This window comes from Dryobates pubescens, chromosome 25 (assembly GCF_014839835.1).
Source record: "Dryobates pubescens isolate bDryPub1 chromosome 25, bDryPub1.pri, whole genome shotgun sequence".
NCBI classification, from domain to species: domain Eukaryota; kingdom Metazoa; phylum Chordata; class Aves; order Piciformes; family Picidae; genus Dryobates; species Dryobates pubescens.
In genome coordinates this window covers 9,383,913-9,401,928 of record NC_071636.1, presented here as the reverse complement: position 1 = coordinate 9,401,928, position 18,016 = coordinate 9,383,913, and the positions used below count along the sequence as shown (strand labels likewise).

Sequence of the window (18,016 nt, the reverse complement as noted above, 5' to 3'; positions counted from 1 at the left end):
TACCTGAAGATATTTTATGGAAGTGACAAACAGTAAAAATGAAAACCCATTCAAGCTGCCTTTTATGTTTAACATGTAAATTTGTGTGTCTGTATCCAGGATCCTCTCTGTGGAAGCTGCAGATACATGTTGTGCTGTACCTGGACCGTGGTGATGCCATGCTCACGACCAACCAGAACTCGGCCATCTTGAAGCTTGGCAATCTTGGGTTCTTCTACCTTCATGAAATCAGTCACAAGGTCAGTGATGTCAAACTGCCACTCAGAGCCTAGCATATAGGTCAACTGGCCTCCAAACTCAGAGGATTCAGCTACAAACTGTGTGAGGACTCGCACCATGGCATGCTGATACTGGAGAGTGCAACCTTTTCCTTTTTTCTCATCATCCTCTTCATCTTCACTGTCACGGGTGGGCCTGTAAATAGATCCAGGTTTGTTATCTGCATTGCCATGACCTCCCTACAATACTGCAGGGCTTCAGCTGTATGGTATTTTTAGTTTCATTAATGTTATCATCATCTGCTCCTGTGTGAGAAAGAGGAAAGCAGATTTTTGGATGTGCGGATTACTAAGCCTGGGTGAGATGCTTGTACAGCTTTTTTGCGATGTAGGATTTAAAGCTTACTGGCACTTCTGTTACTGATTTTTTTGAGTGGGACCTTCCAGAAGCCTGAAAATGTCTGCTGTTCCTGAGATTTCAGTGAAACCCATGAGACACTTGCTCCCCCTGTCTCCAAGCTGCAGTTGAGTCATGCAGAGGGCAAAGGAAAGAGGCATCAATTGCTTATGAGAGGGCAGTTCTAGAACAAAGCCCTGCAGCAACTCAACAGAGACAGGAGAGGATGTTTCTGCATCCTTTTATTCACTTTTGTTCATAGCATTTGTATCATGTTGTTTATCTCATCAAAGCTACTGTAACATATGTGAGATTCCCTGTTAGGCAATGCCACCCCACATTATCCCACATCTCTAACGCATACATTCATTAAGCCTCTGAGAAATATACCAAGATTTCATCTGAAATCTCACAGAGTTCATGAAAGTATCTGCTATATTTGTCAAGTAATGATTACAGGGACCTTCCAAAACCCCAATGAGGCACTTAGGTTACCACTCAAGATACCTGGGGTCAGGTTACACCATGCCAGGCTGGTGAAGCTACTGCTCACTCCATCTAACACCTGCAGCATTAGACATGCTTTCTATAACGTGTTCTATCTGTCTGTGGCTATAGCAAAATAAACCTCATAACAATATAACAGCTTAAAACATGCTTTATGTAAGGTATCACAGTGCTGCCATGCCTCACAGAATGTTGGCTGGTTTAAAACCCAGTTTCCCATAATTGGTTTGGTTTGGTTTGGTTTGTGGTTGGTTTTCCTATTGCTTTTTCCTTGGGACAATCACATGGATTCTCTTATCTCTTTCCAGTCAGGTATTAAGCACTAAGGGGGTCACACTTTTACTCATTATGCCCCCTTGCTGTGGAATTCATTGCAGAGAAATAATTTGCCTCCTTCCTTTACTTATTTATTGAGCCTGAAGCCACCTCTACAGCAAGAGTGGGAAACATAGGGTAAGCCTCTTATTTTCCACAGTGTTTTAGGAAGCAGTTTTGTGTTTACTGTGGTCCTTTATCTTCTCCTTTGAAACACCAGCTATGGGAAGCTATTTTAAAACAGAATTGCTTTTGTTATGAATTGCTTCATGACAAAGTTGGCAAACCGTAAGCTGAAAACCTATCTAAGAAAAGCCCTTGCACTCTTCAAAATGACAGCAAGTCCTGTGTTACAGACTCTAATACACTGGAAATACATTTTCAATGCATCCCTTGTTAGCTGATGCCTGAAGTTAATGGTATTGGGTACTACCCTTTAGGTTTTATGTGCGTAAAACAAAAGTGTCAATCGTCAGTTGCTGAACGAGAGATCACTGAATAACCACTGAATTGTTGAGAAAAGAACAGGATTCTAAAATGGGATTTACAGTGCACACACAAATTAGTTGTACAGAATCAGACTAGCTGGGTACTGGAGGGAAACTTGAAATTGTTCTCTCCTTCCCTACAAAAACGTCAGACTGGACTGTAAGCTGAATCCAGCCAGGCAGCAGAAGAGCCACAAGTATTAGAAGGGGGAATATATGGAGCTTATGTGGCACATGAATATTTAGGCTGCTTTTGGCTTTGTAATCCTAGAAAAGAGTTTAGGCACTCCTTAGTGTTCCCACTTTCAGTTTATTCCTGTGTTCTGACCCTCTTCAGCTCATCTAAACCATAACTCAGCTCCGAATATCCTGTCTTTGGGAAACCCAGGGTTAGCTCTGAGACTCTGGGATTTGACCCTCTTTTAGTAATACAGAAGAGTGACATTAGTACCTGTGCAGAATTGGAGAGAAAATGTGCACAGCTTTTCAGGTCAGAGTACTGATGGGATTTTGGGGAAAAGAGCCCCAGAACCAGTTTGCTTATGGGAAAAGAGCCCCAGAACCAGTGTTCTGTAGCTTGAAGAAATGTGTTCACGTGTTCAACATTCACAGTGACTGAATTTTTTCACACAGTTCTGGTTTACATTACATAACCAGATGCTTTACTCTGATTCAGTGTGTTACTGCTACTCATAGTTAATTTTGTGTTTGTTTATTTCTAATTTCAGTGTTTAAAACTTCAGACTACTGGGCTGTTCAAGAAGAAACACATTCAAAACAAGTTTGAGGGAAAGAACTTTTCAGGCTCAGTGACATACAGCTCTCATCAATGTGAGCTGTGGAAGGATAACCAGAAATAATGAGTCTTCATAAGGGCATTGAGGGAGCACCCAGGCTTAAGACTGGATGAACAGCCAGCACAACCAACCACACAAAGATGCTTCAGGTCCAACCCTTTCTTTCTTTTTATGGTGTCGCTAACAAACAAAGGTAAAGGCTTCACTTCCTTACAAAAACATTTATCTGTAGCAGGCAAATGCAGAACATCAGAAAAGCATCCCTGAAGCACAGAAGGGGCAAGGCACTTTCTGATGTCGGTGCAAAGAGAAAAGTGAGGTGTTTAGATTTTCAATACAAGCTTTGCAAGTCTGCTTTACTGACTCGGATTCCTTCTTTTCTTAAACAAATTTCCACTTCAAAGCCACAAATCCGTGATTCAGTAAGTCGGAGCATTTCAGTGTTTTGTCTCCATGGCACAACAAAATGTTTGCAATTGACTGAATTGCACAGTTCCCTTTAGAGTCTTAAACTTCTTGTTACAGTGTTTTCAGTAGGCTTAAAATCCTTCATTAAGCAGCGAGCTCATTTTCCTTTTAAGACATATCCTCATGAATATAAGCTATCGCTGCATATTGTGCTTTTTCCCCCCATGGACATCGCCAAGGTTAGCTCTGGATTGCTCTCAGGATCCTTTTTATCCTGTTTCTTGCTGCTTGGCAAACTTGACTGGAAGATTTTTTGCTTTTCTCGAGTGAACCAGGGTTGCCAGAACTACATTTAATTTACATTTCACACGGAGGAAGCCTATGCCAGAGAGCCAAGTTAAAACAGCAGCCCTGTTACAAGGGTGCCTGCTAGCACTGATCTAATCAGTGATCTGTCAACTTTATATTATAGACACTGTCTGTGAGCAGTTTAAGTATGTCTCTTTTAATTCGTACCACTCTCAATCCAGGCATCACATTCTTGGGCCAGATGCTAATTTTCTGTTAAGAAAAACCCTACAGAAAACAGGTTTGATGGGTTTGAATTTGCAATACTGATTGAAGAGAGCCATGTATTCAAAAAACATTTGCAACACCTCTAATTGCAGGAAAAAAATCTATTTTGGATAGGAAATGCACGCCACTAGAAGTTGATTTAGTGGAAGCTACAGAAACAAGCTGCACATAGCTTCACTCACAGCTTGGGAAGAAATGCAATTTGCTGTCTTTACAGAGCTTGAAAATACAGTCTACCTATTAACAAAAATCTCTATGGCCTTGTCTCCATAGGACATTAAAGTCAATTAACTAAAGGAGTGAATTTACAGCGTGTTCCAGCTTTGTGCAGATGTTGTTATTCACAAATGGAATGCTTTGGATCCAGTTTCATTTAGTTTGCCTTAAAGTATGGCTTTATTTCTGAGTGGAGGCACACACAGAGCACTTAATCTTGTTCCCACACTTAACTTAGGCTACTTTTCCTGCTTTCATCTCTAGTGCTAGACAGGACTAAAGCAGAGCTACCACCTAATTAACCACCAGTTCCACAGACTGTCACTCACAAGCAATACTACTTCTGGCTTCGTTCTGTTTTGAAGGTTTATGCTTCTCAAAGGTTTGGAGTCAGTATGACTTAGCAATGTCTTTAACAGCTATTGTGATGCTGGTACAAGTCCAGTAAACTATGTGCCTGATAACTGAAGCACTGCTGGACTCACACTGTGATGTCTGCCTCCCCAGGAGCCTCATGGAAACATGTGCTACTGCAGTTGCAAATATTTGCTGAAGTTTCCAGCTTGTTCTGTGAACCTTTAGCTGGGCAATTCCTATTAATGCAACTTGAAGCCACTCATCCCATGTAAATGCATGTGCATAGAGCCAGTGCAGAACTTCAGAAAAGTAATGATATTGCAGATGCATGAGGAGTCAAAATAAATGTTCTTGTTAGGCTAGCAGAGTCTGCCTGGACCTCTTCTACATTTTAATATTTGACTTTAATTTAAATCCACACTTTTGTTTGCAGAGGCCCATTGCAGAAGGGGAGTTTTTGTCAGCCCATGCTAGCTCAAGGACCATGTACCATGCATTAGTCATGAGTGGATCCATGGAGATGACTTTCATCTGGAAAGGAAGGCTCTTCATATCCACAGCAGCAGACACCACAGACCAGCTTCTCCTTGGGATGATAATCAAGGTTTGGCATGTATTTACAGACTGATCTGGTAAATTGTGCAGGGGACACTAGTATTGTTTTGATTATTTTTTCAGTTTCTGCCCTGAAAGCAGCCAGGTTGTGATTCCTGTTCCTCTAGAAAGTTCCTGCTCTTACAGCAGTTCAGGTTCCATGGCTCAAGCTGAGCTTGGCTTGTGGTGTTTGTAAAATGTTTGGGAAGCCCATGTCTTTTCATTGCTTCATGGAAATTATTCAGGCTGTTAGGTAAGCAACATGTCTGTAATCACATGTATTTTACAGTTACAAACATGACAGGGTTTATAGGGAGAAGCAACAAATTTCATTAGATCAACAGTTGGAAAGAACAGATGTGGTTTAGGGCATATAAACCCTTCTCCAGGTCTAAAATAGAAGCATCTATATTCAAATGAAGAACAGCCATGCTGAGGCAGTAGTTTCACAAACCTTTCTTTTGTTGACAGCACCAATAAACATGTTTAAAAGATTATTGTAAAGCCAGTTATATTTCTGCTGTCTGGCTCAGCCCCTCAGACAACTGAACCAGCAGAGCCACATTGAGCACATGGGAATGAGAGAGTGGAGTGGGAGAGCCAGAGGAGATGAGGTGTCTCTGCATAATCCCTGTAAGAAATGCTCCAAAGTTTTACCTTCTGCATATTGAATTACTTTATAGCAATGTTTAGTTCTTGCTGAGAAGACCAATGGAGTGTTGTGGTGATACCAACCCCAGTGGACAGGAGGAGAGCAGAAAATTGTTCTGCCTGTGGTGAGGTGAGGAATGAAGACACATGACAATCCTTCCTGAGGACTGTGATACTGCTTTCAGCTGACTTGTGGGCCATGTGCAACAGAATCTGAGTTTAAGTCTGCCTAAGTTGTTGCAGGAACTTTTGAAAGACTCCATGAGGTAGATATCCTCTTCTTTGCAAATTAGGGTTTTTAAGGATATATCAAAAACCTCATAGTTATTGCAAATAATGGCTCTTCCTTATGTGAAAGTGAGGTTGAACCAATACAGTGCTGTGGCTACCACACCTGCTGGGAAATGCTTGGATGTGGAGTTTTTCTTAAAGATTGCAGCACTCTCCTTTCTCCCCTTCAAACACATTCTCAGTTATCACACAAGACAAGCTTCTCACCTCCCAGCACTCATGCTGTATCCTTACACCAGGAAGACACCATGAAGAATTATCAGAGTTATCAAGTGTGGCCTTCCGGCTCCATCACTGAATGAGGATTCAGGAAACTAACCTGCAGCTCCTGACTACAGTCCAAGTGTCTTGTGTGCTTCAGGCTACCATTTAAAAACTGATCATAAAAATTCCCCCATGTTTAGGACAGTGAGAAACAGGCAGCTGTGATGGAGATGGAGGTATAAGCAGACTGAAAAAGAGAAAAATCCAAAACACCCAAAAGGAGAAACCACTACATCTCAGGTAAATCCCATCCAAATCTAAATGTAAAAACCTTAAGTGCAAAGTAAATGTCAGAGTGAGCATAAGTAATGCTCGTCCTGGACTGACTATTGATTCAGAATTCCCCTCCAAAGCTAAAAATGATCTGCATGAATGTTCCATAAAACAAGAGATAATTTATTTCTTGTGGAATCCTTTCCCGCTCACAGGGGCATGTGCTGTTGACACACAATGTCATAAACTAACAGCTGCAGTTCTGGGGAACGTTACAGTGTCCCTGCTTTCTCTTCCACCCTTCACTGAAAATGGTTGCTGAAGATGTGCCAGCAGTTCAAATGCAATATGAGCATCAGTGAACTCGTGCCACTTGCCAGCTTGCAAACACAGCGGCCTCTCAGATCATTATCTTTATTTCAGCTGGCCCTAATAAATCAGAACTAGACACCAGGGGGAAAATTTCCAATACTGTGTGTAATGTGTTTAAAGTCAGAATGTCCATGACTATTAACCACAGTTGCATGTCTAACTCATGGAGCTTGCTGCTGGAAGTTTACTCCTGTAATAAACACCAACAGCCTAATCCTGCAGCCATTTACTCAGCAAAATCCCCACTAGTTTTAGTAGGAGCTGTGCCTAAGGGAGTGTTACAAGGTACATTACAGGCAGAAGAAGGTGAGTTAAGTGAGATTTTTAGCAGCCAGTATATGTCCATTCCTCACCTAGCATAGCTCTTCTGCCACAACTGGCAGCTTTGCCCTTATCACTGAAGTAAACACAAATTTGTCCTGTGTGGATCCTCACCACCTCTTCTGTCATAGCCAGGAAAAAATGTCCACATAGCCAAGAGGTGAGTCAGTCTCCTTCTTTGGAGTTCATTCTCTGAGTATCCTGTAAATTTTGTCCTATTACCCTTAGTTTTATGCCTTCATATAAAGTGTTAGATCATTCTACTCTACTGCTGTCTGTTTGGGCTCTTTAAGGCTCTTCAATAGCCGAGATGTTCTCCTGGGCAAATCAAGTGCTTTAGCTACAACTGCCACAGTGTTTAGTACTACAGTTACTGCTGCCAGAAGTGCTTTTGCACCGTATTATAAATCTGAACTGGTGTCAATCCTTGTTCTCTAGTAGTATATTTCAACTCATCCTGAAATCCACCAATACAGCAGTGGTCCTGGAAGTTCTTAATTTTTCAAATTGTCCAAGTGATAGCTATTGTAGAATGAGTATTTTCAGTAGGGAATGATGGAGACAGAACTCGGTCCCCAACCCCTGCACCCTCCTTTTTTCCTCCTCTGCATTTTTTCTGGTAGAATCCATACAGCAAGACACAGTTTTCAATAGTGGGTTGGGGTTTTTTTTGCCTAATTCAGATCTAAGTAATGCTTCAGCCAGATCTGTGCATCTGTGGCAGGAACTGAATCATCATCTGCAGTAACAGTCATAGAATGATTTAGGCTGGAAGGGGCCTTTAAAGATCTAGTCCAAGACTGCTGCTAGCTCCCAGTGCCTGATGCTCTGGCCCTATTTTATTTGGCACTGTAGACAGAAACTTAAGCACTGAATATTGAACACACCCAATGTTCCATACAGGATGAGAGAGGACCAGGTCCTTTTCCTCAGATTTGCACATCACACCTTTCCTGAGATTATGTGGAACTGGTCAATGCTCCAGGCAAAGCCAGTGAGTTTAAAACTCTATAGATACTCTATAAACTCTATAAAACGGGATAAAACTGATGTCACTGTTGGATGGTTTGACGAAGGTTAAGACAGACTGTAAAACTAATTTCAAACAGTTGACTTTGAACTCCATGAAACACTCTAAAAATTTGTTGTGTTGCAAAATCAGAGGCCTGGGCATGTATCTGGACTGTGCTGGTGCTGTGAGCATACCTTTTATTGGAGGTGACAGGTATCCTCCAGCCTTTGATCTGGCTGAGTTCTGTATCAGAGATCTCTATCTGCAGCGGGAGCCTTGGAACCCAGACCGTCACTTCCAATTGGGTGGTAAAATGCTGATAAGTGAAGTTCACAATAGTATCCACTTTGCTTTTCATTTCCTTGCCATTAACGAAGATGGAGTCACAGCTGTCAGAAACCTTTAAAACCAAACAAAACAAAACAAAACAAAAAGACAAAAGATTAATTGGGAAATGAATAAAAGTTCCTGAGGAAGCAGGAGGAATGATACATCAGTCCAAAGACAACACTGATAATGTGAGTCATGCATATTGCATTTTCAGTTTTCTAATTAGTAGCAAAGAGTGATAAATGGACCTCAGGGAAACAGTTCTGCTTTCCTCAGTGGATACTACTCAAACTACAAAAATAATTTAATGGTGTTGTATAACCTATGTGAATCTTTTATACTAGGCAAATTAAACTCTTCATGAATCAAACTCCATGTGCATCAAAGTTTATGTTTACAACTTGCTTAAAGAATCAGGAAAAAATGGGGCCATATGTTAGTAAGAAAAAGACTGACTCAGGCCCATAAACCAGAATCCTTTGATTTTTTTTTCCTCGAGCGCTGCATTGCTGAAAGACAAAGATCCCCTTATGGCTCATGAGCAGAAGTGCAGCAGAAGCATTAATTTTTAGAACTTCTTAGTAATTGTTTTAGCAAAATGGATTCATGGTTGCTTTGTGTCACTAAATGAAATTACTGCCAAAACCAGCACGTTGGCTCCTTACTACAAACTCATCTACCCTCTTGGTCTGAGGGATCCTTTAGCACAAAATCAAGGTCCTGAGCAGGGATCCCATGTATATGAAGAACATGACAGCAATGCATTTGACCTGCTTCTTGGATAGAAGGAACTCCTCCTTCATGAGGTGTGGATGTGTGTGTATACTTTTAGATTATATATAGTATACACACATTTAATGTATAACAAGTTTGTATGTATGTATATATATATACATGTGTATATATAGTTGTATTTATATCTATATACAGGTTTACATTCTGCTTAGAAGCAAGAGAGAGGTGGTACTCTCCAATGAAGTCCATATAATGTGGTTTTACTCTTTTAAAAGGACAGTTTGGGATGTAATTTTGTGCCTGACATGGACTTTGCTCTCTGTTAGGAGTGTTCTGTGTCATACTTGGGGATATGGTTTAGGGGTGAGCCTTGTAGAGTAGGGTTATTAGTAGGACTTGGTGATCCTGAGGGTCTTTTCCAGCCTTAATGTTTCTGTGATTCTGTAATACTGTGTAATGCAGTGAGACTCAGATCTGAAGGGGTGCTGGATAAGCCAGTGAGTAACTTCTGATTTACTGCAGTTACTGAGAGAATTTGTGCAGACTGCAGTGGGGAATGTACTGAAACACAGGTGGGTTTTGTTCTGTAAACACATCTCAAATCTTTTCTAGTATTAACAGAAATTAGGGGTTACTGAGACAAGAAAAATTACAGAAAATGTATAGCAGCCTTTTTTTCCTCAAAGGCAGTCCTCACTTTTAAATTAAGTTTATCCCATTTTAAATCTCAGACTAAACTAACTCTTCTCTGGAGCTGTAACAAGGTGTATTGCTGTTAGATGGGCAGTACTGAAAGTCTACTATCATACGGAGCACATTCAAACAACAAACTATTGCCCAAATGGCTCTCATAATGCTTTTAAGATCTATAGACAACTTGCCCAAGAGTCAGCTGCTTCAGAAGCAAAAGCATACCAGTAAACTTTAGTAAGCTCTATGCAGGTCATCCAGTGACAAGTTTCATTTCCAGAATTATTGTGACAACATTTTAAATGATGGCAACTCACACGCCAAGCATGGAAGGAGAAACATTTGGGAAGCGTTGTGCCAGTTGATCTCTTGGTACACAGGCACTGCACACAGACCATATCAAATGACTGTTTCACTTTCTACACAGGTAAACTTTTCATACTGTCCCTTGTATAACACCACTGTATAACTAGGGTCATTCTCCTGTGCAGCTTCTTACTAAGCAATAGCTTTCCTAAAAACATTGCCATGTGCCTTGAGATTGATGCTAGAAGTACTCACTGTCTGATGGGTTTGTCCATATGCAATATACATATAGAAAGTAAAAAAGCTTCACTCCTACTTCTGTCATTTCCAAGTCAGCTTCTTAGATCCCCATCAATGCTCTGAGACTACAATCAGTTGCTTTTTTTACAAAAGCACTAAGCCAGGGTGTGAGGGATGGAGCAAAGGAAGCCAAGCCAAGTCATGCTTCTGGAGAGAATCCTCCTCCCACAGAAATGCTTAATGAGTACAAGAATTAGGGGGAAATAAATAAATAAATAAATAAAAATCAGCCTAGCTGTTTGATAAAGAGTTTCAAATGGACTCCAGGCTCAGGAGTACCACAAATGAGATGGAACATACTCAGAATCTTTGTTTCCCCCTCCTAATGTGTCACAAGTGCCTCTGGAAAGTTTAAGCACATTAAGCGAGGCCATTAATTGAATGAGCAGTTGAGATTCTAAAGCATAAAGCTTACATCTAGGGAGTTTTGTAAGAATTAATTCAAGACAGAAATCATTAAGAAAACTCAAAGAGGGAGGGATAAACATCAAGACTGGATCAGGGGAATAACTAATATCTGACATGACAGCAGCTAATATTTTAGATTCTCTATCTGCTCCTTAAAATATTATTCTTGTCAGCAGGCAAGAAAGGTGCTAAATTAAGGAGCTGAAAGATGGGCTTCAATTGTAGCTGTAAAAATATCAGTCTAGGCTTACAAATTTTGCAGATTATGTGTCTAGACAGAGTCATTCAGTCATTTATACACTGACCAAGGCGTAAGTATAAATCAGTACGTGTAAGTATGCTATAGAAGTCCACCCATGACCTTGTGTAGAGTTCAGAGCTCACGTCTCTTCAGTTTGTCTTCCAGAAAATAGCACAGTCTTGAAAGCAAAGCTTGGGAAGAGGCATTGTTGTTTCAGCTTTCCAGCTGGAACTAGGGTTTCCTCTATTAGGTACAAACAAACCAGAGTTGGAAGGAAAATTGTTTGCGCAAATAAAGGTGAAAACTGCAGCAGTCAGCTGAATCCTATGAAACTGACTAAAGCTTACCTGAGGAAGCTTCTGTTACACTCACCAGGCATTTAATTACTGGTTCATTCACTGCACCTAACAGCAGTTGTTACTTAGAAGTAGATTTGCTTTGTCTGAAGGAAAGGAGAACCTTGAGCATGAATAGAAAATGGCCAGCACTCCTGTTTTCGCTTGGGATCTACTACAGACCCAGGAGGAAGAATTAATTTCATGGAGATGAGAGCTGTGATCTGGTGTTAACAGCACTCTCACAGTCCTCCAAAGTGAAGAGGGAATGACAAACACATGTTGAGCTTTGGGGACTCAGTGCCAGCTGCATTCTCTGGCCAATGGCCTTCAGTAAATATTCTGCTTTCCTTCTCCCCTTCTAAGTATCCCCTGTGCTTTTCTAGTCACAGACTGCCAGAAGTGGCTTGTTATGCTGCTGGAAGGGGAACTGGTATGACCTGCTGCTGGAGTTTGGGGAGGTCATGGCTGCTTACATCAGAAAGCACTCTGGTTCACCATGGGGCAAGCTCTGACACAGCAGAACAGAGTTACATTAGCAGGTGACTTAAAACACATTTCTTTGGGGCTGCTGGTTCTGAAGGAGCGTTGAGTGAAAGTGCTGTTAAATCTCTCCTGCAAGCACTACACAGTGAGAAGACACACAAGTGAGAAACTTGGAATGCCACCCTTTACCCAGCACAGAGCAAGCCTGTTTAAAACAGTCTGTCACCATCCACTGTCAACTGCCTGAAAAATCAGAAAGTGCTCTTTAAGGCAGTTTACAACCTGGAGGGCAGGCTGGCCAGTGATGTGCTTTGGGATGCAGGTCAAGAGAAAGTGAGCCTCAATTAACCTCTCTGTGCTTTGAAGCAGGTGGTTGGCTCCAATCCTCACAAGTAATTGTAAAAAGCACAATTTGCCCAGTACAGACTGTCACAACCTCCTCATTTTAGACTGATCCAGAACAAAAGTAGCCAGCAATCCAAAAGAGTAATTGGGAAATCATTCAATGTTCAGGTCAGTGAAGGTTTATACACTCTTTGGGTGAACAGGTGAAAGGGAGGGGCTGTGAGATGATAAGGAAACAAGTAATGCCTGCTGCCTGGTTCAGGAGGATTGGTTCTAAAGCTCATATTTCAGCTTGCAGGTCATTCTGTAAGGAGGCTGAACAAGGATATGTAACAGAAAACAGTCACATTAATACCCCTGGAGGTTTCCAGTTAAAGAAGATCTTGCTGCTCAATGCCTGCTTGGTACAACCATTTCCCCCCAGGACTCTCTTGTCTGGGAAGAGAGAGCAAGATGGCTTCAGGAGAGTCTTGCCATGGGTCTTTGGAGTCAACAGCACCTCAGGGCTTCCCCAGCCCATGCCTCAGCTCCAAATTAATACTTTTATATTTTATTGCTCTTGTGTTGTTATTATTATTATTATCATTATTATTATTGTTTTATTTTCTGTTTAATTTGGTATGAGGCAACAATGACTGAGTGGGTGTAAGAGTGGTACCAGGTACAATGCCAAGCTATCTTGTGGCACTTTCATCTCTCAATTTCTTGACACACAATGTCCAAAAGGATGCTGGAATTTAAACAACCCATTTATAGAAGAGGAAACTGAGGCATGGGCAGCATGTATCAGAATTGGGTTTGACACAGTCTTTTCAGCAGAGAGCTAGAGCCATTTGGCTATCCTGTCAGGTCCTTAAAGGATTTAGGTTTGTAGTTCAACTGCACCCCTGAAAAGAGATCCTTTCTGCACTTGCTTTCAGAAGAGCCTTCACTAGTACCTCAGCAGAGCTGGCCTTTACAAGAGGAGGGTTTTGCCTGGAATCAAAATCTACTGGCATTTAAAACTGCTTAATGTTTACTGGGATAGATGTGCAGGCTTTTCAGCTTTGTAACCCTCTTTTTTTCAACAGCAAACTCCAACCTTACTCCAGCCTCTGCCTGAGACAAGACTGCTCCTGATGTTCAGCATATGAGGAAGAGCCCTGAGCGTGGTCTGACTGCAGCCACCAAAGTCTTCTGTCAAGAGGCCCACCCACCACTGGTCTCAGGAACCAGAGCTCTTTGGAGGAAGAGGTTCCTAGGTATGACAGACCATCAAATTGCAGATATTTATCAAAGGTCAGAGGAGGAGTACACAGTGCTGCTCTGCAGTCAATGTGTAAGGGATGCAAAGACTCATTACTGTGGCTGAGGCTATAAAGAGAGCAGTTGTAACAAGATTTTAAAGTGAATGAGCCTAGTGTAAATGGCTCATTCTCATAATAATCTTACAACTGTAATTTTGTGGTATTTCCTGAATGCCACCTTTCCCACCTTTTCTGCTGCATTGTGCGTGGTATTGTCTTGTTAGCCCATTAGGAAGGACTTGCTGAGCTACTTCAAGCCTTTGCATTGCATGGTTTTATTCTGCCTCCTGCATCTTTTCCTATGGCCCCAGCATGGCTGTATGCAGAGGTTTTTCTGGTTTGGGTAATTTGGTACTTTATTCTTTTATTGCTACATGTTTGCTTTAGAAGCACAGTCTGGAATCGGGCTTAGTGCTTGGGTAATAGTTGAAGACAAAAAGAGGGATTATTCTTCTCCCTATCCTCCTCTTTCTCCCTCTTTCCCTGCCCCAGCTCCTGTCCCTTCTGTACCATGCACTGCCTGCAGCTATTATTGATGGAGTCCCTCCTAAACCAACAAAGGATAGAAGAACATGCCTTGTCTTGAGACAAATAAACAAACAAAGAGCTTTCCCAAACCCTTTTCAGCTAAGAAATGCTAGTTTCATCTAAATTCAGAGTTACACCTGATCACAGTCAGTCTAGAAAATGTCAGACTTCTTGTTTTGGCTGTAGCTGTGTGTTGTGTTATGTTATGTCATGACATGTTAATTATTCTAGTGCACAATATTTGCCCACATGCATGTGTCAAGTGATTAAAGCAGAAATTTTCATTCCATTTGATTTTCCTTTTAAAATCAAAGCTAATTGGCCAAGGCTGAGTTGCAGTTCTGTCTCAGAACAACGTATTATCTCCTTATGGACTTGTGTGGCTGAGACAGTCCAGTGGTGACTCAGTCTGTGCTGATAACTGCACACAAATCTCTACAAAGCACTTCTGGGCCAGCCCATGAGATTCATGTTTCTGCTGTATAGGTGAGAAATTGCATGGTCTACTAGGACCCAATGAGGTGAGAAGCATCCAGTGAAGAGAAGACATTGCCCTCAGTTCTGGCACTCAAGCTGCAAAAGGTGCAACTCCCCAAGCAGTCCCTGCACTGTACCTCTCAGTGCTGTATGTGTCCTGCCAGGCTCAGCAATGCACTAATTTCAGCCTCCTCCCCAAGGCAGGGATTGCTGTACACAGTCACTTCTGGCAATAGCTCTGCTTCTCCCTGCTCCACCTAATTGTGTGTGCTGGGGTCGGCAGATACTGTCTCCAAGCAATTCGAGGCAAATGGTAAATTAAGAATATGCAGAGTAAAGGATGGCAAATTACATGAAGCTGAAATTGAAACTAATGAAAACAGAAGTTTTATTCCCTTTTAATTTTAGACATGTGCAGAATAGCCTTGGAAGTGTCATTTTTGAAACTATCTTTTCACGTTAATTTGTTTTTATTGGCAAATCAGGTCTCCAAGTACTGTTCTCCAGAATAGCTGATGTAGTTTCAGATAGAAGTGCTGGTTAGAACAATCCCTTGAGATATATTCTAAGGTTTGTTTCCTATTTAGAAACAATAGCAAGAGTTTAAGTCAAACATTCCCCATCTCATGTATTTAATAAGCAATTGCTTTTTGTCTTATCAGTGAATAATAATGTTACATGGGCTGCATGATCCAATGAAGTCCAATAGCTACACTTACTAATATAATGATTTCCACTCCCCTCCAACAGCCTCCACTGGAGGAAATGTAAACTCTGCAAGGTGTCAAGGTGAGCCTGAAGCATTTCCAATGCTCTTCATTTTCTTAAATTGCACCATCTACCAAGAAGAAAACCACATACTTCTGCACTGAAGTGAGAGATGTACCTAATCTTGCTGTCTGGAGAAATTTGGATTGGGGCAGGAATATCAGTCCTCAAAACCCTGTGGCATCCTGTGACAAGAGGCCAGTCCCATCATCTGTCAGCAGGAGGATTGCTGTGTTTGGATTAGTTTCATTACCCAAAGTCTTGATCCTACCACTGCCTAAGTCAGTCCAGTTGAATAAATGGAGGACGATCCAGCATCAAAGGCCAGAGTTTCAGAGTTAGAATAATAGAACCAATAAGGTTGGAAAAGACCTCAAAGATCATCAAGTCCAACCTGTCACCACAGACCTCATGACTACTAAACCATGGCACCAAGTGCCACATCCAATCCCCTCTTGAACACTTCCAGGGACAGTGACTCCACCACCTCCCTGGGCAGCCCATTCCAATGGCTAACAACTCTATGTGAAGAACTTTCTCCTCACCTCAAGTCTAAACTTCCCCTGGTGCAGCTTGAGAATGTGTCCTCTTGTTGTGGTACTGGTTGCCTGGGAGAAGAGACCAACCCCTTCCTGGCTACAACCTCCCTTCAGGTCTCCCCTGAGCCTCCTCTTCTCCAGGCTAAACAATCCCAGCTCCTTCAGCCTCTCCTCATAGGGCTTGTGCTTGAGGCCTCTCACCAGCCTCGTTGTCCTTCTCTGGACACGTTCAAGAGTCTCAATACTGTGTCTCTGGACACAGTACTTAAGGTGTGGCCTAACCAGTGCTGAGTACAGGGGCTGAGTACAGGGTTCCCCCCACACCTCCTTTTTTGGTTTTGTTTTGTTTTTTATTGCTATGAAAGACTAAGTGGGAGATTCAAAACTCCTATCTAGACTTGTGCTTCTGTCTATAATGAGAGAAACTTCAATCTGACAACCACTTCCTTTGAAAGTGATGAGTTAGTGGGTGGACTTCAGCAACCAGCCCAACCCAGCCCCAGCTCAAGGCCCCATGGCTACAGTGAGCCACACAGAAAACCGTACAGATAGAGCAAAGAGCAACATCAGCAACTGTCCTTACCAGGCTGGGCTGAGCCTGGAGGCTCCCTGTGGCTGTAGTACAAAATAAAAACCATAATTTATACTCAGGTCTGAAAAGTAAGGAAAAATTGTCAGAAGCAGGATTGAAAAGAAACCCCTTTGTCCAGGAAAGCACAGACTCGGAAAACCAGATAATAAACCAAAATGCTGTATGTTCAAGAGACCAGAACAACATGGTGGTGTGAGTCACAGGCTTGTGGAGGGATTATCAGTAACACAGATGCACACAGCTCCACATGGACAACGTGAGGCCATTTTAAAGGCAGCTCAGCAGCAATTAGCACAATAGAGTTAGTGATACCCTATTGTTTTATTGAAGAAGCCTCTGCTCCATTTCTCTGTAGATGTCACCATTTAACACCAGTGATGAGGAGAAGCAGGATATTGGGGGGGAGGGAGATGAGACTAGGTATGGCTTGTGATAATGTGAATGGCTATTTGAAGTTTTAGAGTGTTTTTACCTTTTAACCCCCATTGAAATGCGCTGAACTAGAGGGAAGGACAGCATGGAAGACATTAACATTTCGGTTTAACAATGGAGACAATTGCAGCAGCTTAGAAAAGGTGCAATGATCCATGAATGTACAACGGGAGTTTAAAAACCTGCTGTACTGAATGAAGTGTGCACTATTCAAAAACTGTTGATCTATGCAAAATTATTAAACAACACATGAGATCTGCCAGGATTTCAGTCCCAGGTGCAGAGCAGCTGCTCTCGTTCCCTTTCCGGCGTGCCGTGCAGGGGCGTTCCTGCTGGAGATTATAAGTTTGGCGGATGCACAGGTTGAAAGGGGAGGACCAAAGAAGGTGAGTATGCTTTCAGACTCCAGCCTGCTGCTCAGCCTGATTTCATTCAGCTCAGTAATAACTGCTGTGCAGCCACGGTGGTGGTGCAGCTGCTGGGAAGGGCAGATGCTCTGGCATTGTGTTCTTATTGATTATGTAGAGTGAATACTGAAAGTGACTGGGGGGCAGATAATAGCAGGACACGGTGGCTGCCAAAATGTTCTCTGCTCCATGTACCACATTCCTTTACTAATCAGCTGAGCTTTTAATTGCACTTTTTCTGCAAAAATCAAGCTGAGAATTTCTGTCAAAATTCAAAGTTACTTTTGTCTGCTCTCCCCACTGATTTACCATCACTGTGTTCAGATCAAGAGAGATCATCTTCATTAGGTGAAATCAATGGCCAGATTAAAAGGCTGATGTCTTTGGAAGATAACAGAATGCCTTTGTTCATGGTACCTGGAATAGAGGTTAGTCCATGAGCAGCATCAGCTCCCCTGCACAGGAAGAAATGGTGCTTGATCCCTGTAACTCACAGACAGTGGTGGCTGTGTTGCTCTTGGTCTTAGCACAGACATGTCTGCAGCTGGTTGTGAAATCAGGTGGAGCTCTACTTTGATGTGTGAAAGAAAAGTGGGATGCAACTAATTTGATCCAACCCTTGCTGAAGTAAATGAGAGACTTTCTACCAATTTACTGGCCTCAGACCAGGAGTTTTAAAGGATGCAAGAACTTCACTGTCTGTTGGAATGCAGTGACAGCCAACTGTGTCACAAGCTTGGAACAGGGAAATGCCTTGATAGAGCAGCAGTTTCACTGCCAGGATACAGAAGAGAAGGTGTATATGAAAGCTCTC

At 42.1% G+C, this 18,016-nt stretch overlaps 1 protein-coding gene across 2 annotated transcripts in view; it reads right to left on the bottom strand.

Moving 5' to 3' along the window:
- The window catches only part of TMEM132B (transmembrane protein 132B), a 260,331-nt gene that overhangs the window by 4,368 nt on the left and 237,947 nt on the right, over positions 1-18,016 (bottom strand). For both annotated transcript variants that reach the window (XM_054173165.1, XM_054173164.1), the window contains exons 6-7: positions 8,192-8,397; positions 141-414 (exon numbers count right to left, since the gene is read on the bottom strand). In XM_054173165.1, coding sequence (XP_054029140.1) covers positions 141-414; positions 8,192-8,397 — 480 coding nt within the window. The remainder of the gene's footprint in view (positions 1-140; positions 415-8,191; positions 8,398-18,016) is intronic.